The following is a 21,820-nucleotide window of genomic DNA, read 5'->3' as shown; positions in this document are numbered from 1 at the left end:
CAGGTGTGCTGGGGAAGAGGGGACAGAAACTCCACATTTCTGACCAGCTCCCTGGTGATGCCTATGCCTTTAGAACACAAACCACACTTTTGATTGGTAGGTGAGGAGTGGGGCAGTCAGATGGGTGTAAGGAAAAGCCCTTATAATCTTTGGGCGGAGGAACCTAAGTCAGAGATTTGGGACTGGTCTGTTACTGGAAAAAGTTGGTGGGAAGGAAAGAAGATACTGTGAGGTTCTGCAGAGAAATAGTCATAAATCAAGAAGAGAGAAGAAGCCAAAGGTGAAGTCATTTCCAGTCCCAGAAGGTACAACTGACCAGTAAGCAATAATATAACATTGACTCGTGAACTGGGAGAATTTTCAGCTCTGAGTTTGGTTTCTCCCTTAGGTCATCTGCTCTAAAACCAGAATGAGTTTCCCCAGAGATGAAGCCGCTAGAAGCTTTTACAGCAGGTGGCACTCTTACATTATCATTCAGAGTTTAGCAAAGAAGTAGCAGGAGCCCCAGGATTGCCTTGCAAGGCAATTGCTGAATACAGTAAACCTTCCCTCTGTTCCCCTTTCACAGTTCCAGGTACTCAGTAAATTTTCCCACCGTCCTCCAATATTGGAACACATCCTATACATAGGCTGCATTTTACACTTGCCAAGTGCTTTATAGGCTTCTAGCAAGCAAAATGCAATAGGCAATGATTTGAGCTTGTGCTGACTCACAGTTGCCTGAGTCCTCTTCCCTTAGAATTCAAACCATCACCAACCTTCTTGATTATGTGTTCTCACTGGGCCACTCTGTGGACAGTTCAATTTTGCCTGGTGCGTGTCACTGTTATTTGTCCTACCCCCTCTTAGAAGAGAAAACCATTGATTAGATCAATTGAATTTCTCCTACCGCCCTCAAAGAACACCTCAAAGGAAACTCCTCTCATCTCTCTCACCAACCTAACTCCCCTTTCCCCCTTAGTGTCAAGACTCTTCACTGAATTCTGGAATGATGAAACTTTATTCAAAACCCATCCTAACATTTTCCCCAGGGCAACATTTAACTTTATATTAACTAAGAAACAGCATTTCCCACTAACCCTGCTCTTCTCACCCACCACTATTTAATTTCTTGGCCAACTCTCCAGTATTTCTGTGACCCAGAACAGGTCCTACAAACCTTATAATCAATCACATTTAAGGAGTTAGGTGGCACACATCACTTCCACAAACTTCAATACGTCCTCAGGGGTGAAAGCCTTTCTCTGAACTCTCCCAGCATGTCCTCCAGGAGTTGTAAAAATTTCCATTGGCAATGCATACTGGGAAGAGCAAATGTCTCGTACCTGGGGTTTCCCCAATACTCCAAAAGCACATCCTCACCTTCTCATCTATGAATCATTTCCAGCATTTCATTCATGTACGCTAAATGGCTTTGACCACCACAATCCCAAAACAACCATCAGAAGGCCCAGTTCTCCTTCTGATCCCTGAAAGAGCTTAGAGAGGTCACTGAAAATAGAGGCTTTGGTTGACTGTGTCATTTCCAAACTGTTTTACATCCTTGGGCAAGCTGGCCATGGAAGCAGCATTCATGAGGAAAACTCTCTAACGGGAACTATGTGAATTTCAAATATATTACTCAATGTGATACCCAACTAGTAAGGCCTAACGAGGGGGTCAGATATTAAATTTGTTACCATTATGAGAAATCTTTTCAGTATAACAGGCCAAGGAATAAGGAGGTGGGGAGGAGAAGGGAGAGCTTTTGGTAATGGCATAGAAGTAACGGAGCTTAAAACAGCTACAGTGAAGAGAATCGGTATTCAGGTTATAGGAAGGTTAACAGATGGGTGGATACCTTGTCTAACTCTGCTGTTTTTCCCTGGTATGGGATTTAAATTCACAGAATCATAGTACTAGAAAGATTCTTGGAACCCTTAGACCAGCCTTTCATTAAACTGATTAAGGAAACTGAGCCTCATGGTAGTTGCAGTTTGCACAAGGCCCACATTTAGTTAGCAGCAGAGTGGAGACAAAGTCCCATTCTCCAGATGCCAGTATGTATACACTTTCCCGAGTTTAATACCTAGTTCTTCAGTATCGTTACTGGTAAGATAACATGTGGGTACTGTATAAAGAGAAACAGGGTTGTTTTTTTCTTCTTCCATCTTGTTTCTCCTTCCCTAATCTCTACCTTTCCTTTTTTAGGTGCTGCTTCTGTGAAGAGTCAAGCATATTTCAACAAGACTGGAGAACTGCCATGCCTCTTTATAAACTCTGAAAACATAAGCGTGGATGAGTTGGTAGTATTTTGGCAGGACCAGGATAAGCTGGTTCTGTATGAGCTATTCAGAGGGAAAGAGAACCCTCAAAATGTTCATCCCAAGTATAAAGGCCGCACAACGTTTGACAAGGACAATTGGACGCTGAAACTCCACAACATTCAGATCAAGGACAAGGGCTCATATCAATGTTTCATTCATCGTAAAGGGCCCAAAGGACTGGTTCCCTTGTATCACATGAGTTCTGACCTATCAGTGCTTGGTATGTAGTCAATGGCATGTTCAGATCCCTGGCCTTCTCCGATGGGACTGCAATGAGCAGAGAAATGTTGGGGGAGGCGGAGGAGGAGTTGTGGGGGGGTACCTGTAGAGAGAAGGCAGGAAACAGCCATTTCTGGGAAATCCATTTGAAGGGAATGCAGGGTTCGGTGATAGGGAACTGAAAATCTTTTGTACTTTTTATAGTTTGCTTCTGAAGGATCGGTAAGAATTTGCTTTGGGTACAAACTAGAGCTAACTGAACAAAGTTAATGTGTCTAAGGGAAAACAATGGGTAATTTGGCCATTACTAAATTTATATAACTATACAGGCTTCAGATCTCTTCTACATTCATCTTTTCCCTTTGGTTCAAGATTTCTTACCCACTAAGTCTTTGCCTAGAGCTCCTAGCAAAGATGACAGCTGATTGATTTGGGTTTTTCCTTCAACCTCCTGGAGGTTACTTATGAGTTGTTGGTTGCCCAACAAAAGCCCGGGAGACAGAAGGGAAATAACCCAGCACACATAATCCCCAAACTGACAATTCAGCTCCTCTTTTTTTCCGGCCTTGAAAAGCCTAAATATCACTACAGACTTAATTAAAATGCAGTAAAATTGTTTTTTATTTTAATGCACAGTTCTGTTAACATATGTATAGATTCATGTAACCACTACAATAAATAGGATACAAAACATTTCCATCACCCCCCAAAAAATTTCTTCATGCTATTGTTTTGTGATCATGCCCTCTTCATACCCACAAGCTCTGTTTTGCATCCTAGAGTCTTATCTTTTTTGAGAACATCACATAAATGGAGCCACCTTTTAAGATTGGCTTCTCTTATTCAACATAATGCCTTTGAGATTTATCTAAGTTGTCGCATGTATCAAAAACCTGTTCCTTGTTATCACTGAGGAGCATTCTATTTTATCGACTCAACCCATAGAAACACATTGGGATTTTTTTTTTTTTCTGTTTGGGGTTATTATAAATAGCTGCTGTAAACATATACAAGTGTGAACCTAAGTTTTCATTTCTCTAAGGTAGATACCCAGGTGTGCGATTACTAGATTCATATTAACTTTTGATGAAACTGGAAAAGGCAGATCAGCAATGATTATGAAGCCATACAATAAAGAAAAGGCAAAAGTAAAAATAGAATGAGGAGTCCTCCCTTTAAGCCTTGTATGATTCAAACGAGGCTGCAGGACTTTTGGAACATTTAACCAAGTGATAAATAAGTGTGTTCAAGGTATGGCCAGATACTATTGAGGAACATGGTATGTTTTAGGTGGGACATTATCATTTTTTTTATTTTAACAATTTTATATTTATTTTAACGTATTAGGAAAAACAATAACTAACTTATCCAACCTGTGATTTCACAGATATTGTTAAGGAGGCCAAAGGAGGTAACACTTTCTATAAACCACATAAAGTACAAGCAGAGTACTTAATTAGTGTGTTGATACAGAAAACTTAGAAAAGTGACATGCAAATCATTGGTTTTAGAGACAATAAAGTAAATTAGAAATTAGTATGTAGAACCTGAAAACTACAGTAACTCTTGAAGAGTTGCAAGGATTTTGCTAGCAGAAGGGGCTAGGTGCCAGTGACCGCCAACAGCCATCAAATCTGAATGGCAAACTAGGGCAAGAAAAGCTCTATGTTTATCAAGGTCATATATTTTCCCTAAAAATGGCTGGGTTTGGCCTTCATCTTATAGTACATGATGAAGAAAGCTTGACAGTCATGCCCAAAACCAATATTTTGAATTTCTAAATCCAAAATCCCCATCCACTCACTTATCACTATCCTGTTTGGGTTTCTAGAAGTTATGACCCAGAGCATGCCAACACCATGAACTCTGTTAGTGTTGGTCCCTTTCTGCTTCCTTAGTCTGGCAAGCTACAATGTACCCCATGAGACAGCTGGATTCTAACGTCAGACTACTTCTCTGTCCCAAAACTCCACTCCTCAGAACAATAACTTCACTGTGAATCTTTGGTGACTCAATTTCAGCCCTCCTGTCACTCAGAGAGCACTCCCCACCCCGAATGGGGTAAGCAGGAAATAAGCATGGCCCAAAACTCCATTCCTGAAAAATAAATGTGGGGTCTGTATGTGGCTCTTGCCATGGGCTGAGGCCCACACTTTAGATATCCAGAAGCTCCCAAGTGTGCCCCCAGGAAGCTCCAAGACCAGAGCCCGTTATTTGCAGTTGTCTTCTGGACACATCTAAATATCGACTGATTTCTTTTTTTGTATCTTTATTCTGCTTTCAGCTAACTTCAGTCAACCTGAAATAATGGTAACTTCTAATAGAACCGAAAATTCTGGCATCATAAATTTGACCTGCTCATCTGTAGAAGGTTACCCAGCACCTAAGGAAATGTATTTTAAGCTAAAAACCGAGAATTCGACTACTAAGTATGATACTGCCATGAAAAAATCTCAAAACAATGTCACAGAACTCTACAACGTTTCTATCAGCTTGTCTTTTTCAGTCCCTGGAGCAAGCAATGTGAGCATCACCTGTGTCCTGAAACTTGAGACGATGGAGCTTCACTCCCTACCTTACAATATAGGTAAAGCTGCTTCCCAAGTTTATTTCTTTCATCAGGTATTATACCCAAATGGTTGAGGCACATCATTCAATGTGTCCTGCTTGCCAGGAAGCCTCCAACAGGGCCATTTTGTGGTACTATTAGGAAGGAACAAGTTGGAGGGCTTCTCTCTTCATCTGAGTGTTGCTGTAGGGTCCCAGAGACTATGAACATAGGCTGCACTTAAGGAACTCTGTTCTTAGCCCCAAAACTGACCCAGTCTTTTGGGCTACCTTTGGATAGAAGATTCTGAAGTTTAAGTCAGAAAATGCAAGATTCCTCCAGCTAGAATTCTTCCATACACACACACACACACACACACACACACAAACACACACAGTCATCATCACCCATCCTTCCAGCCATCCATTCGTATATACGGTACATGCTTTGAGTACAGAGTCACTCTAGATGTTGTTGGCTGTAGACGTGAATCCTAAAATGTGTAAGACATGCTCTCTGCCCTCAAGTACCTTCCAACAGAATGTGCACACATGAAAAACTGGATTTTTAACAGATTGAATTGGGATCTAAAGCATATCCCACGGAAATACACAACTAAATTTAAAAACAAGAGTAACTGATAATCAGTTTTATAGACATTTGGAGATAGGCAGGTTCCTTAAGGGCCAGAGAAGCCTTCCTAAAGGAAATGGGACCTTAAAACATCATAAAAGATAACTGGGCTTTAAAAGCATGAAGGGCCACCTGGATGGCTCACTGCGTGAAGTGTCTGCTTTCAACTCAGGTCACGATCTCAGGATCCTGGGATCAAGCCCCATGTCCAGCTCCCCGCCCAGCCAGAGAATCTGCTTCTCCCTCTCTTTCTGCTCCTACCCCCACTTGTGCTCTCTCTCTTCCGCTCACTCACTCTTTCTCAAATAAATAAAGTCTTCTTAAAAAGTTTTAAAAAAATACATAAAAGTATGGTGAAGAGATGACAGGTATCAGACTTGTGGTTTCCTGAACAGAAAGAAAAATTCTGAGGCAGCATCCTGGCTTAGAAGGTGGGAGGACTAAAATCAATGAACAGTATTTGATATGGGTACAGGTGGTGGTGGTGGGCGTATGTATCAAGGAAGGACTAAGAAGCAGAAATTTTTGCAGCATGTTGATAGTATAGTACAGGGTCCAGTCCAGCTGGAGGAAGGGGTTGAAACTAAACAGCGTCCACTAATAGAAGCCTAACATTTTTTAAAATAATTTTTTAATTTTTTTATAAACATATAATGTATTATTAGCCCCAGGGGTACAGGTCTGTGAATCGCCAGGTTTACACACTTCACAGCACTCACCATAGCACATACCCTCCCCAAAGTCCATAACCCCACCCCCCCTCCCTACCCGCCTCCCCCCAGCAACCCTCAGTTTGTTTTGTGAGATTAAGAGTCCTTCCCGATCGCATCTTGTTTCATTTATTCTTTTCCTACCCTCCAAGCCCCCACGTTGCATTCCACTTCCTCACATCAGGGAGATCATATGATAGTTGTCTTTCTCCGATTGACTTATTTCGCTAAGCATGATACCCTCTAGTTCCACCCACGTCGTCGCAAATGGCAAGATTTCATTTCTTTTGATGGCTGCATAGTATTCCACTATATATATATATATATATATATATATATATATACACACACACACACACACCACATCTTCTTTATCCATTCATCTGTTGATGGACATCTAGGTTCTTTCCATAGTTTGGCTATTGTGGACATTGTAGAAGCCTAACATTTTAAAGTCCTGGCTTTACCCTGGGAGAACATCCATGTTTGAGACCCCACATTTGAGGAAAAGTAACTGCAAGTTTCTCTCCTGGAATAAAGGCACTCTGCACCCGCACTGCCTCTATCACTGCTTCTATTGATCCTGACCCCTCTCTTCCTATACATGTGACTTCTGTTTACCTTAGCCCCTTCTCTAATTCTGGTCCTTTGGTTTTCCCTCTCCTAAGGCATCCAGCTCACTCCTTGCTTTATCCTCACAGTTTTCTTTCTCCTGCTCTCTCATTGTTCAAACATAACTTGGTCTATGGACACATTCTTGTGGACAGCCCCTGGAGCCAGTCCCTCTCAGCAAGCTTGACCAGTGAGCCAATCTCTACTCTTGGTACTGATTTCCTTCTGCTAAGACATCTCTGCCTGTGAGAGGCCAGTAAATAGGCTACACAGAAGCCTGATTTCTTCTACTGTGGCCTCCCTTGGCTTAATAGAAGCCTTCCCCCACCACCAAAAAAAAAAAAAAAGAGAGAGAGAGAGAGAAAGAAATAAAAGAAAAGAAAATAAGAAGCTTCTCTCTCAAGCTATCCCTGAGGGTCAGATCCTATTTGGAGCCAGCAACAGCACCACAGATGACATGCCCTGGGACCTTCTGCCATGGTTTCCTCTGCCCTGGCTCCTACAGTCTACAAATGAATAGGGTCTTGCCATCCCTGCAGCTTCATCATGGCTCACCTTTCTGTTGTTTCTCAACTACTGCCCAAACCTTCCCAGCTCCCACCAACTTCAGAAATATTTCAGCTCCAGCTGCCTCAGGAAGCCAGGTCTTGCCTCTCTGTATCCCTGTTCTATGGCTTGACCAGAGATAGTATAGATCCTGAAGCAAAGTTACTTTTTGGGTGTCAAAATGTAGCAATCTCCATGTTATCAAATATAACCCCCATTTGCTGGGAATGTCAAACAGGCTCAAGTGGGATAAAACTAGGACAGACTCAAAAAAGGTTGAATATGGCCTGCAATGCAGCAACTCCTTTCCTAATGTCCCAGGAACCGGGTATGTGCCCACAAACTGCAGCTAAACTAATAGGTCAACTGGTATTATTTTCCTATAATTTGAGATTAACTATCAGAATGAGTCCTGCAAATGTCTTTAAAACGGATCACTCAGCTCTAAGCTTTCCCCCCAAAGTCTGTTTTTCAACTTCCTGGAAACTTAGAAGTCCCCGTGCAAGGAAGAAAGTCCTGACCTCTCAGGAACTGATTCTAACCCTGATTCCTCAGGGCATGAAGAGATACCAAAGGTTTTCTAGTAGGTGATACATTCTGAAAGCCCTGTTTCTTCCACTGTGACCTCAGTGGAAAAAACAAACAAGCAAAACTGGAGGTAGGCAGCTGTTATATTTGTTCGAAGGGGGTGTATCTGGAGCCTGATCTAGAGATGATAGTGGATGGAGAAATTATTACAAGGGAAACTTCAGGACCCCGGGCCTGGCTATACATGGGCTGAGGAAGCAGGGTGTTGCACAGATGACTGTACATTCAAAGCTTCAGCCTGGGTACCACTCCCACAAGCAGAACCAAGGGCCAGGTTGGCTTTCTTCTTCTAGATCACAGTCATTGTCATCCCACCCTCTGGGAAGGGAAGACAGCTTAGTCCAGGCATTTGGCCAGAAGCACTGGTTCTAAGCTGCTAAGGCCCTAAGCCTGGGGCTTCTATGGCCTCATATTGTGGATTTCAAGCTCCTCTGGCAGCAGAGCCCTGGGGACATGCTGACTTATAAATGAAGATGACAGTAATTATAAACCTTTTATAATCAATCTTCCTGGCTGATTAAAAACTTGTGGTCATTTCTAGATGCACATACGAAACCCCCCCCTGCCCGAGACCCCATCCTCTGGATTGCCGCTCTACTTGTAATGTTGGTCATTTTGTGTGGGATGGTGTTGGTGTTCTTTCTAACACTAAGGAAAAGGAAGAAGAAGCAGCCTGGCCCCTCTCATGAATGTGGTGAGTCAGTGCTTGTCCCCTCTGCAGACTGCCATTTCGTACCTACCTCCGGTCAGCTGCCTTCTAGAGCTCATTGGCTGAGCTCAGATTAGCAAAAAGTCAGCAAGTGGTTGGAGGAAAAGGTTTTCCCTCGGGGTTTGGAGCCCGTATAGATGGGACTCAACATTGTTCTGGATTTCTGGGAAAGGTAGTATTTCTAAGCTAAGGTCTACAAATGTACTTCTGGTTTCCAGACAAAACTGATTATTCTTTGCTTTAGCTACCTCACTTCATGAAGTTACTAAATTCAATGAAGTAAAATCGTGAAAACATTTCTAAATGTTAATGGCTATGGACCTGGCAGTGTTCAAGCAGGGAAGCTTGGGGAGGCAGGCAAGGGGGGAGGATTAGATGACCAAAGACTTCCTTTCTCATTTCTAAAATCTGGGTTTCTGAGAAAAAAAGAGTGGGATGAATTGTTCCCCACTGACATTTTAAAAATAATAATTAACTTTTATCGATTACCAAATATTACATACCCATTACCAAATATGCTGAAAAAAAATCTATAGTTCCACTAGTAAGAAAGAAATGGTTATACAGACAACATTTTGGTGTATATCTTCCAGGTTTTTCTGTAATCTATGTTATTTTCCATAAGTGGATTTATATTATAAGGACTATTTTTCACAGTTTAGATACTATCACATGTACTGTTTTCTAAGTTACTTGTGCTAAGCATAGTAAGAAAATTGTCAGTGCTATCAATTATCATTCTATAGCATCATTTTAAATGGCTGTGAGATACTCCATTTTGTGGATACACCTGGTTTATTTAACCAACTCCACATTGTAGGACACTTGGGTTTTTCCCATAGTTTTGCTATTGTAAATAGCACTGCACTGAGCAGCCTCCTCACTGACTCTCATAAAAGTGGTACTGTGCTCAATGGGGGACAAAAGGGTCCCTGACTTTATAATAATTTTATGACTCTTTGTGGTTTGGGCTGGTCTGGGCAAAGTCGCAAGGTAAGGTAACGCCTGTAGTAGAAGTTTGGTTGGTGCTAATAATTAAGGTGGTCATCTTACTCACTTTGGTAAAAAGCACCAGATGAGTAATGCTTCTGATCAGTGTACTGATTTTAAGATCCACTAGAAAATAGATGGATGGCATTAGCAGTCATTCATTTCATCCTGCTATATTTTAAAAACAAGAAACTGGGGTGAGATTATCCAGTTTCAAGAAATGAATACAAAGCTTCTGGTAGAGTCATATTCAAACTGCCAAAATATGGGGTGTGCTGATATAATAATAGATTTCTATGATATAAAAGTGTAAAATTCAGAGCACAGGGTCAGATGTACAGATTATATTTATTGAAGCTTTGACTTTTTAAGGTGAGAATTTCCAGCTGTTTCTTTCAGTCTCATTGCCATTTAGAATTAGCTAACTGCTCAGAAGCACCTTTATCTTGGAAATAAGCTGTTTCTTAATCTGCTTTCACATTGGAATGATTAGCTTACAAATGAAACATAATAAGGGATGGAGAGAGAGGAAGAATGTTTCTTCCCCCAGAGGCAATCAGAAAAATTCAGGAGAGAGAGTTACAGAAGATGTGTGTGTACCCAGGAAAGAAGCTGAAAAGGGGCCCAAGAAGCTGTGTGTATGCATAGGAAATGGTCAGACTGAGTTAGGAGTGGTAAAAGGCAGACTCTAGCAAGACAGTATAGCATAAGACCTCCTCCCCCCAAGAATGTGATAAAGAATATTGCTAGGAAAGTTTGGTCAGAGAGTCTCTTATGCTAGTGAGTTTGGTCAAAGAGAAGAATCTGGATATCCCTGGAGGAGGAAGATGTACCAAGTAAGCCTGCCATGTAGATATGTTTGTAAATATGGGTTCTGTAATTCAGCAACGTCAGCACTTGCTTTGTGGATACCTCTGGCATTTTCTCTATGAGGTACTGCATAATGTGCTCACCAAGATATCCACCTCCTCTTCACAGAGCCTAGTATATGTTATCTCACATGGTGAGAGGGACTTTGCATATGTGCTTAAGGAATGGATTTTAAGATGATGAGATTATCCTGGATTACCCAGGTGGGTCCCATCTAATCACAGGAGTCAGAGAACCTTCCCCAGGCTGGGTTAGAGAGAAGACATGGAAGGAGGAGAGATCCAAATCTTGAGGCAGACTTAACCCACCACTGCTGGCTTCAAAGATGGAGGAAGGGGCCATGGGACAAAGAATGTGGGTGGCCTCTAGAATCTGTGACTGGCCCTCAGCTGAGAGCCATCCAGGAAATGTGGATCTCAATCATACAACAACAAGGAACTAAATTCTGCTTTAAAACAGACATAGAAGCAGTCATGATCCATCCACAGACACACAAGCTTACTGATAACCAGTAGGAATTTCTCCAAAAATGGAGTTTCCCCCCAGCCCAATATTAATCTGGTCCTCAGAGGAGAGAGCCCTCAAACTAACTTGGCATCAAAAGTCCTTTTCAGTGTTTGTTCAGTAATTACAGTTTTTCAATGCCCTAAACATCCACATTTACTCTGGTCAGGCTGTTAAATGAATAAAAGGGAAATGCCACAGTTATTCTAGCTGGTTTCTAATCTCTCTTCTCTTTTTTGATTTGTCAAATAGGGCAAATTAGGCATGAGAAATTATAACCTTGAATTACAGTCTTTTCCCAATCAGAAGTTACCCTATCAGCTTACCCATCAGGGAGAGAGACTAAAATAGCTCCTCCTGAGATTTTACTTCCTCATTTGGGTCTTGTGTGACTGAAATCTGCATGTAATAGAGCCCTAGCAACCAACAGTTTTTACAGTTTGCTGCCCTCCACCAAACCTGGAAGAGTCTCAGCTCTTTCAGGAATGGTTTCTTAAAGGGCAAGTGTTTTTTTCTGAAATAAGTAATTTTAACCACTATTTAGACAGAGACTTTAACAGGACTTAAAAACTGGAAGTCGATTATATCATCACATCTGGCCTTCAAAATGTTAAATTTGTAATCAAATCCACAAGTTTAGAATCTACCTTATTATTGTCTGCCTTCATTTTAAAATAGAAACTTTTTTTTTGAAATGGTGATGATTTTGTCATAGGTATGAAAAGACAATTTAAATATTACATATTGGTCTACAAACATCTGAAATACTATATTCAGTTATAAATAAGTATTTTTAATTTTATTTTATTTTTTCAGTGAAGTAAGACTTTTTTAAGAGAAAGTTTGATAAAAATAGAACCTAACCAGATTTATAAAGTGTCTAGAAGCTCAGTTAAATAAGAAATAGTTGAAGTAACTGAGAATCCATAACCAGAAAAGAAGTCTTGGGAGGAGAAAAGTGTTCCCTTCAAATATCTGGAGAGCTGCTATAGGATACAAAGATCATACTTAACTGTGGCCCTAAAGGGCATCTCAATTCATGAACGTTATGAGAAGATGTAAAGGAAAAGACTGAGTTTTGCAACAGTTAAGGCTCTTTTAAAATTACATAGAAGACAAAATCTTCTTCCTCTCACGAATGATTACCTGCTACAGGAATGTCCCTCCTATTGTAAACAACTAGAAATCAGGCAAAATATGAAACAACTATTTTCAGACATTGGACAGTAAGTTGTAGAAAACTGTAATCCTTGAAAGAAGGATAAGGATGAGATGAGCCTATGATTGCCCCCAACTTACTGCCTGGAGTCAGTTTCCAGACTGCCCTAAAAGTAGGGGGGAGCCCTGATACCAAAACTGGAAAAAGACATTACAAGAAAAGTTTGCTATACATATATCTTGTGAAAATAGATGGCAAAATCCTAACAAAATTGCCAACTACAAGCTAGCAATCTATTGAAAGTATGACACATCATGATCAAGTGGGGTTTATTCCAGGAATATAAGCTAGGTTCAATATACAAAAGTCAAACCATAAAATTCACCATATTGGCAAACCAAAAAGCAAAAACATGTAATCACATCAGCGGATACAAAAAAAGCATTTGACAAAATTAATAACCATTCATAATTTTAAAAAAGAAAGAAAAACTCTCATAAAAGTTGGACTATAGAGGAATTTCCTCAACTGACAAAGGAAATATACCAAAATCCTTCAGTTAGCACCATATTTAATGATAAAAGAGTGACTGCTTTCCCCATAAGATCAAGAATGAGGCAAGGATACCACTCTCACTACATTTCCTCAACATTGTACTGGAGGTTCTAGGCAGTGAAGCAGTCTAGGAAAAAAACTAAAAGGCATGCATAGTGGAAGGGAAGAAGTAAAACTTTTTTTTTACCCACAGATAACATGACCATGTTTGTAGTAAAGCCTAAGGCATCCAAAAAAACTATTAGAACTAACTGTGTGGGTGCCTGGGTATCTCAGTCCATTAAGAATTAGCCTTCACTTGCATGGAGCACTGGGTGTGGTGCAAAAATAATGAATATGGTTATGCTGAAAAAATAAAAAATTAAAAAAAAAAAAAAAAGAATTAGCCTTCAGCTCAGGTCATGACCTGGGATGAAGTCCCACATCAGGCTCCCTGCTCAGTAAGGAGCCTGCTTCTCCCTCTCCCTTTGCCTGCCATTCTCGCTGCTTATGCTCTCTCTCTGTCAAATAAATAAATAAATAAATAGATAAATAAATCTTTTTTAAAAAAAGAACAAACTGCATGTAGCTAAGTCTCCAGGTACAATTGTGGTCAATATACAAAATCAAAATCAGTTATATTTCATGAAAAAAATTGCTATTCTTTCCTTGAAAGAATGGGATCAAAACACAATAAAAACATACAGGTCCCAAGACATAAAAGCAATGCATTTGCAAAAACAATTTGCATATATGAAGTAAATGGCTAGGAAAGTCAAAAATATATTCAGCCTCCTTCCTAAAAAAATAGTTGCAAATTAAAAAAATACAAAAACAAAATCAGTTATATTTCTATATACTCACCACAAACAGTTTGGACACTGAAAAAAAGTTTAAATACTATTTATAGTAGAATCAAATAATATTAAAACCTTGGGAGTAAGTTTTTAAAAAGAAGTTAAATACCTATACACTAAAAATTAAAAGACATTACTGTTGACAGAAATTAAAGTAGGCCTAAATATATGGAGAAGTATGCCATGTTCATGGATTAGAGGAGTAGAATTTTTCTTTAAAGATTTTATTTATTTATTTGACAGACAGAGATCACAAGTAGGCAGAGAGGCAGGCAAGAGAGAGAGAGGGAAGCAGGCTCCCCACCAAGCAGAGAGCCCGATGCGGAGCTCAATCCCAGGACCCTGGGATCATGACCTGAGGCAAAGGCAGAGGCTTTAACCCACTGAGCCACCTAGGGCCCCCAGAGGAGTAGATATTAAGATATCAGTTCAGCCCAGGGACACCTGGGTGTCTGAGTCGGTTAAACATCTGCCTTCGGCTGAAGTCATTATCTCAGGGTCCTGGTTGGATCAAGCCCCAAGCCCTGAGTCTGGCTCTCAGGCTCCCTGCTCTGCCAGAGTTGCTTCTCCCTCTCCCTCCGCCCCTTCCCCCTGCTTCTGCTCTCTTTCTCTTTCTGTCAAATAAATAAATAAAATCTCTTTAGAAAATGATATCAATTCAGCCCAACCTGATCTATGGTTTCAATGAGATACCAATCAGAACCCTGGCAGGCTCTTCAGTGTAAATTAAAAAGCTAATTCTAAAAGTTATATAGAAATGCAGAAGACATACAATTGCCAAACAATTCTGAAAAACAAGAACAGACACAGACAACTTATACCACTAACTTCAAGATTTATTAAATACCCACCACCAGGCTCAACCAACCTCCCACCCCCCTGCTCCCCAAAACCTTCAGATTGCATGGAGCCCTGGGTGTGGTGCACAATGAATTTTGGAACACTGAAAAGAAGTTTTAAAAGTAAATAAAAACTTAAAAAGAAAAGATTTATTAAATTGCTACATAACCAAGACAGTGTGATATTGGTGAAAGCACAGACATACCAACCAAGGGAACTAGATGGATAATCAAAAGGAAAATCACATGGTGAGCTGATATGGACAAAGGAGCCAAGGTAATTCTATGGAGAAAAGGCCAGTCTTTTCAACAATGGTTTTGGGACAACTAGATATGCACATGGAAAAATATGAATCTCAACTCATAAAAAACAACTTGAAGTGGATGTCAGACCTAAAATTAAGAGCTAAAATTAAAAGACTTAAAAAAATTTTGGAGAAAATCTTTGTGATCTTAGGTTGTGATCTTAGGACACAGTAAACATAAAGCATAGCATAAAAAGTAAAAATTGATAAACTGAACTTCATCTAAATTGAAAACATTTGCCCTTTGACTTTGTTAAGAAAATTAAAAGTCAAGCCAGCCACAGACTAGAAGAAAATGTTTGCAAAATATATATCTCAATAGGACTTATATCCATAAGATGTAATTATATATTACTACCCAGTAAAGAAGACAATCCATTTAACAAAAGGCTGGGAGCAAAAGACTCGAACACATACTTCATAGAGTAAAATATACAAATGGCCAATAAGCACAGTCACACAGTCACAACATCATTAGTCATTAGGGAAATACAAGTTAAAGCTATAATGAGAGACCACTACACTCCCACTAACATGACTAAAATTAAAAGGACTGGTAAATATCAAGTGCTGGAGAGGATGTGACACAATTGAAACTCTCACGTACTGCTAAACAACCCAGCAATCTCAGATATTCACTCGTGAGAAATAAAAACATATGTCCTCACAAAGACACACACCAATGTTCATAGCAGCTTTCTTCATAATATTGAAAGCATGGCATTCTAAATTTTCATCCGTTGGTGAAAGGATAAATATATAAAGGGTAGTATATTCATATAAGGAAATTCTGCCGAGCTCTAGAAAGACTACTAGTAACATGCAACAAGATAATGAATTTCAAAAGCAGTATGCTACCTCCATACTGTCTTCAAGAGTGGCTGTACTAGCTTGCATTCCCACCAACAGTGTTAAGAGTGTTCCCTTTTCTCTACACCCTCGTCAACATCTGTTGTTTCCTGTATTGTTAATTTTAGCCATTCTGACCTGTGGGAGGTGCTATCTCATTGTGGTTTTGATTTGTATTTCCCTGATGATGAGTGATATTGAGCACTTTTTCATGTGTCTGTTGGTCATTTGTATGTCTTCTTTGGAGAAATGTCTGTTCATATCTTCTGCCCATTTCTTGACTGGATTATTTGTCTTTTGGGTGTTGAGTTTGTTAAGCTCTTTATCAATCTTGGATTCTAGCCCTTTGGAGTTACTTAGCTTAGAAGAGGACAACCAATCAAAGTGATTTTTTTGGCAAACATTAAGTCAAGAATTACATTGTGATATCAAATACCAAACATAAAGTTAATAACTGCATTTCCCTGAAGAATATAATAGGAAATGGTGCATTTTCTGAGCTTTTTGTCTAAATTTTTAATATAGTTTTTTCTTGTTTTGTGTTACCAATAGGTTTTAAACTTGTATAAATCAGATAATATTTAGAATTTTCTAAAACACTTCATTAAAGTATCTCTATGGTGAAAAAAAAAAGCAGCATACTAGGAGAAAGACACTGGGCACAAAAAGACCACACGACCACACATATGTGATCATTTAGAATTATAAAATTCTTTTTTTTTAAAAGATTTATTTATTTATTAGACAGATAGAGATCACAGGTAGGCAGAAAGAGAGAGGAGGAAGCAGGCTCCCCGCCGAGCAGAGAGCCTGATGCGGGGCTCGATCCCAGGACCCCGAGATCATGACCTGAGCTGAAGGCAGAGGCTTTAACCCACTGAGCCACCCAGGCGCCCCTAGAATTATAAAATTCTAAAAAATGCAAAACTATTGTGACATTAACCAGATCAGTAGTTATCAGGGGATGGGATGGGGAAAGATACTGACTGAAAGGGGGCAGGAGAGAACTTTTGGGGCTTATAGAAATGTTCTATATCTTGGTGATGGTGGTAGTTACGTGAGGGTATACATTTGCTTAACTCACCAAAATCTATACAGGAAATTATTGTGTATTAATTATACCTCAATAAAGCTGATTATTTTTAAGCACACCCATGTGCACACACCTGAAAACTGCCAATGGTAGTAAGTGTTCAAAACCATCAAGGGTGTTGTTTCCCTCCCTAAAGTCCTGCATGGACACCCAGGTTAACAACCCTTGCTGCAAGGCTCTGAGTTGGACAAAACCATCATCACAACAGTCAACCAAAAGAAACAGTCAGCCAAAAAAAGACTGTTGACTTTTTCACAACAGTCAACCAAGCTGCTTCAGTAGTAAGCCCATACCAATAGCAACTTGGGCTTTGGGAGGTCTAGCCAGTTAGAGATTTCCCACTTGGGCTCATCCATGCCACCCCGTGTTATATTGGTAGTGCCAGCTGACTCACCCATTTAGGCATCAACATTTCCAAGATTTACTTTTCTTCCTCCTTCTAGACCTTACTTTCAGAAAAGGACTGAAAACTTTCCAATCACTAAATGATAGCTAAAACTAAGTGTGTTACCCCTCCCAGCAGTATTTTTATTTTAGTAAAGAATAGAGCTGTAAGTGAAAAACGTATTTCCACAGTGAATAAAGGAAGGCATTTGGTTTTTGGATGCAAAAAACCTCAGTTGCATCAGATAGCATCTGTTTCACGTATAAGGACACAGTGATTTTTCTCGGAGTCCTAGGATTTTGAATTCTCTTCAAACTTCCCCTCTTTTACTATCTATAGGCAGTACATTTTCTGAAGTTGTTTTGGTCTCTTTCAGAAACCAACAAAGTGGGGAGAAAAGAGAGCGAACAGACCAAGGAAAGGTGAGTCCTGACCTTACAACACTGCTGAAATAGGTACCATCTCCAGAGGATCTTTAACTTGACCATCAGTTAAGTCTGAGGCATGCTGACACCTCAGCAAACATGAACTAATGGAGAAGAAAGGAAAGCTAGGATCTGGAAGGAAATGTTCTAGCTATATATGGATGGCAGGATGTCCAATACACAAGACTCAAGTGGCATGGCAAGCTGAGTCAAGGAAAATTAAAAATTTAATACCAAATGGGTCTGTGTTGTGTGCATGAGCTGTATATTATTCACCATGGTAACCCCAGTACCTATCCTGGTGCCTGGACTCGTGGGAATCCTCCCTGTGTGGAATGAACAAGTAAATAAGTAAGGAGTGATAACATGTTCCCTTTAGCTTCAGTGTCTTTGCATCTGCTGCGTCCTCTGCTTAGAATGTTCTTTGGCCCCTTTTTTACCTCATTCTTCAGATCTTGGTTCAAACTGCACATCTAAAAAAAAAAAAACCACCTCTTTTTTAAACTAGAATATGTTAGCCTGTTATTGTGTCATATGGATTCCTCTGCTTTTTCTCCATAACACGAGGTAATACTTATATTTTTGCATAATTACAGTTACACAAAAGTTTATCCATACAGTTTATCCATTAAACTCTATGAACTATACCAAACTTTATAGAGAGTAGAGATCATATCAGTTAAGCTTATTGTTGTGCTGCCAGCACCTAGCACAGTACCTGGCATATAGTAGGAGCTTAATAAATTTTCTTCTACTGTGAAATTGTAGCAGCAGATATTTTTTAATCCATAGAAAGTAGTCTTTTTATAATACTAACAATTTTCTGTAGGTGTAATTTCATGGCATCTCCTGGTTTACAGATAACAGGACTTATTCAGAAAATTTGCACTGTAGTGGTTTGATAAATATATAACACATTGAAAAGAGTTTCATGGAAACATAAGTGCTATTCATCAAGGTTTAGCTTCTCTTACATTTGCTTTCAGCTGAGCAATAGTATAAGTTGGTGGATTTTTATTTATTTTTCATTTATTTACTTACTTTGTAGATTCTTTACCTAATCAAATCCAAATAAGCAATCCTAAATATGGCACAGGGGAAATATGTATATCCTTTTCTTTATGTTCTCTTTTGTCCACTACTAGGGGCCCTAGAAGACAAAATGTGATGAGGTGCTTTTCTTTAAGAGTTCAAGTTTTAGTTGTTTGTTTTTTTAAATATTTTTTTTATTTATTTGACACACACAGAGAGAGATCATAAGTAGGCAGAGAGGAGAGAGAGAAGGGGAAGCAGGCTCCCCGCCGAGCAGAGAGCCCGATGTGGGGCTCGATCCCAGGACCCTCAGATCATGACCTGAGCCGAAGGCAGAGGCTTAACCCACTGAGCCACCCAGGCACCCCAAGTTTTAGTTGTTTTTAAATTCAATTTATTCAGACCAAAAACAAAAAAAGTTCACCCATTCTCCCACCCCTCACCCCCCACTTCTGGCAACCAGCAATCTCCTCTGCGTGTCTATGAAGTGGGTTTTTATTATTTATTTTTAGATTCCACATATAAGGGAGATCACACGGTGTTTGTCTCTCTCTGTCTGACTTATTTCCCTTATCATAATGTTCTCAAAGTCCATCCATGATGTCACAAATCGTGAAATCTCATTCATTTTTATGGCTGAATCATATTCCATTATATGTATATGCCACAATTTTTTATCCATTCATCTATCAATGGACACTTAGGCTGTTTCCGTACCTTGGCTATTGTAATAAATATTTGTTGAAAGAATGAATGTATGCATGAAAGAATGCATAAAAATTCCTGGCAATCAGTCCTTTCACAACATGATGAAATCAGATTACCTGTACCTCCATCCTCCCTGAGGAGCAGGGCTCTCAAGAATATCAGGGCTCTGGACACACAACCATAGGGTCAGGCAAACCGAAGTCAAGAGCTTGGTCACAAAGATACAGTCACAACCCCAGGATCAACAGCCCCAGAGTGCCCAGCGCCTACCTGAATACACACGCTGCTGAGTCTAGGAATCCTGGATGGTGAGCGCAGGTGCTGAGATCTTGCCTGTCCTCCTAGACTCAGTTCAGATATAGTCCAGAAGAGCCTGCAGGGAGAAGGCAGCAAGTAATCAACATACTGCAGGGGCAGATCCAGATGACAATAAAGGGTAGTTAATTGAAAGAAGCAAGAACAGCACATCTCTACCTCTCTCTTCAACAGTTTGTTTCTCCTGGTTGCTATTTCAATGGCTCCTGTATTCTGCCCTCTCACTGAAATCTAGAAAAAGGAAGTGGCTCTATTATGAAATCTCACCCAATTCCTTTTCTGTTATTGTTTTTCCAGAGTACAATACCATGTACCTGAAAGATCTGATGAGGTCCAGTGTGTTAACATTTCGAAGACAACCTCAGGCGACCAAAGTACTACACATTTTTAATTAAAGTCTGACCATCCGTTGTTTATATGCGTTCACTTTCAAATTTTGGCTTGCCTTTTTTCTTGTCCATTACTATTATTATTACCATTAAAAATAGCTGGGGCTCCAGGACTCTCTCTAAGGGAGAGAGCCTCCCTATAATGCCAGTAGCAGATTTTAACTGCTTCTTTTAATTTCAGAGCACACTTGTGGCCCAACCTCACCTGACTGGCTCCTGGCTCAGGACAAATGTTTAAGACTAACACCTCTTGTTTCAGATTCAGCCTTCTTTTCTTAATTTTATGAATTGTGTTTTATGTAGAACTCTCAATTACTAGAATAATGGCTTTTATCTGTGCTTAATTCTAAAACAGCACCTCATTCCATCTTGTATATTTGTGAGTGACTACCTCTTCAGTCTGGGTGGGAGTTATGTATGTTATGGCTTTACAGTGTTGCTAGTAATATTTTGAAACATAAAGAGATGTGTACCTTAATCATGTGTACTTTAATTACTGTGCCTTGAGAAAAGTCTACCAGTGCTCTGTGAGGATCAGTAGGAAAACGGTGTTTTAGTGGGATGATAACACTGAGCAGACCAATTCAAAATTTGGAAAATTAGGAACGATGGAGATAGAACCCACTCTGAATCCTCGAGCCACTTCTATCTGGGCTGCTGCTAATCTGAGGAGGATCCAGCTGCCCAGCAAGCTACTGGTAAGTCTTAGCAGAGAGCTAAAGCAGGAAAGCACCATGCACTGTGAACCCTACTTCTCCTCTTGAAAGAAATGACTGAGATGATGGCCCAGGGCAAGTGTTCAAGAGCCAATTGATAGATCACAATACTCAAAAGAGAGAAAGGAAAAAAAAAAGAAAAGGAAAGGAAAGCTCTTAACCAACAGAGATGCACATGAATGTCCTATCTGTCTAGCTCCAGAAAGCAACAAGTGAACAGACTGTCCAAAAGGACTTAAGACAGACAGCACCATCCCTGGTGTTTGGTGAGAAGTTTGGATAATATTCCATTATTGTGATGTTCCATCTGGCTAGAGGCGGAGCCAGGGAGGAGGAGCTATCATCTTGATATGGGATAAATGGAAGGAGGTTTAGGACTCTTCCAACTCATGGCTGAGAGAGAAGGAGCTAGAGTGGAATTAGGAGGACCAAAATGCAAATCATCCAGAGGCCAACATAGTTGGCAGGTGTCCTAGGAAGGGATCAACTGGCCCAGAGTAGGGCTCGCAAATTTGTGTCTGAGGACTGTCTATGTCATTCTCAACGATGGGAAAACTGGGTGGACAAGAGGACTATGCTAGCCCAGTAGAAATGATTTGGGTAAGCCTGGCTCTAGGGCAGCATCACTAACAGATGGAGCAGTCTCAGTCCAAACCCAGAAAGAAATTTGGGAGGCCCAAACCACAGAAATATTTCTTCTTATTCTACATAAAGGAACCTAGAAGATTGTAGACAGCTGTGCTAGCCATGCTTGCCTTTTAATATTACCATTTGTGTGTTGTGCCTTGCCTCTGCTTTCATTAGGCTCTAAGCATCTTGTTGGTTCCTAACATGTTTTATACAGTGAGCTCTAAATAAATTTTTCTTAAATTGATTTAAAAGTCTCCATTTTCTGCTTTTACTTCAACAGAACTACTCAACCCTTATAGTCTGACATTACCTCCTCTGTCCTCCTAATGTACTTCCTCCCTCTTAACTT

The 21,820-nt window shown here is 40.0% G+C and overlaps 1 protein-coding gene across 5 annotated transcripts in view; it reads left to right on the top strand.

Annotated features, from left to right (window-relative positions):
* Positions 1-20,170, top strand: part of CD86 (CD86 molecule) — a 64,420-nt gene extending 44,250 nt beyond the window's left edge. For 4 of the 5 annotated variants that reach the window (XM_032869538.1, XM_032869539.1, XM_032869537.1 and 1 more), the window contains 5 exons: positions 2,191-2,526; positions 4,810-5,112; positions 8,704-8,856; positions 17,633-17,678; positions 20,034-20,170. In XM_032869538.1, the coding sequence (XP_032725429.1) occupies positions 2,191-2,526; positions 4,810-5,112; positions 8,704-8,856; positions 17,633-17,678; positions 20,034-20,127 (932 nt within the window). In that variant the 3' untranslated portion in view covers positions 20,128-20,170. The remainder of the gene's footprint in view (positions 1-2,190; positions 2,527-4,809; positions 5,113-8,703; positions 8,857-17,632; positions 17,679-20,033) is intronic. The other variant, XM_032869542.1, reaches the window with a different exon arrangement.
* The last annotated feature ends 1,650 nt before the right edge of the window (positions 20,171-21,820 follow it).

Source organism: Lontra canadensis, unplaced genomic scaffold (assembly GCF_010015895.1).
Source record: "Lontra canadensis isolate GAN:19392208 unplaced genomic scaffold, GSC_riverotter_1.0 scaffold38, whole genome shotgun sequence".
NCBI lineage: Eukaryota > Metazoa > Chordata > Mammalia > Carnivora > Mustelidae > Lontra > Lontra canadensis.
Note: the sequence above shows the minus strand (reverse complement) of the source record. Positions and strands in the feature narration are given on the sequence as shown.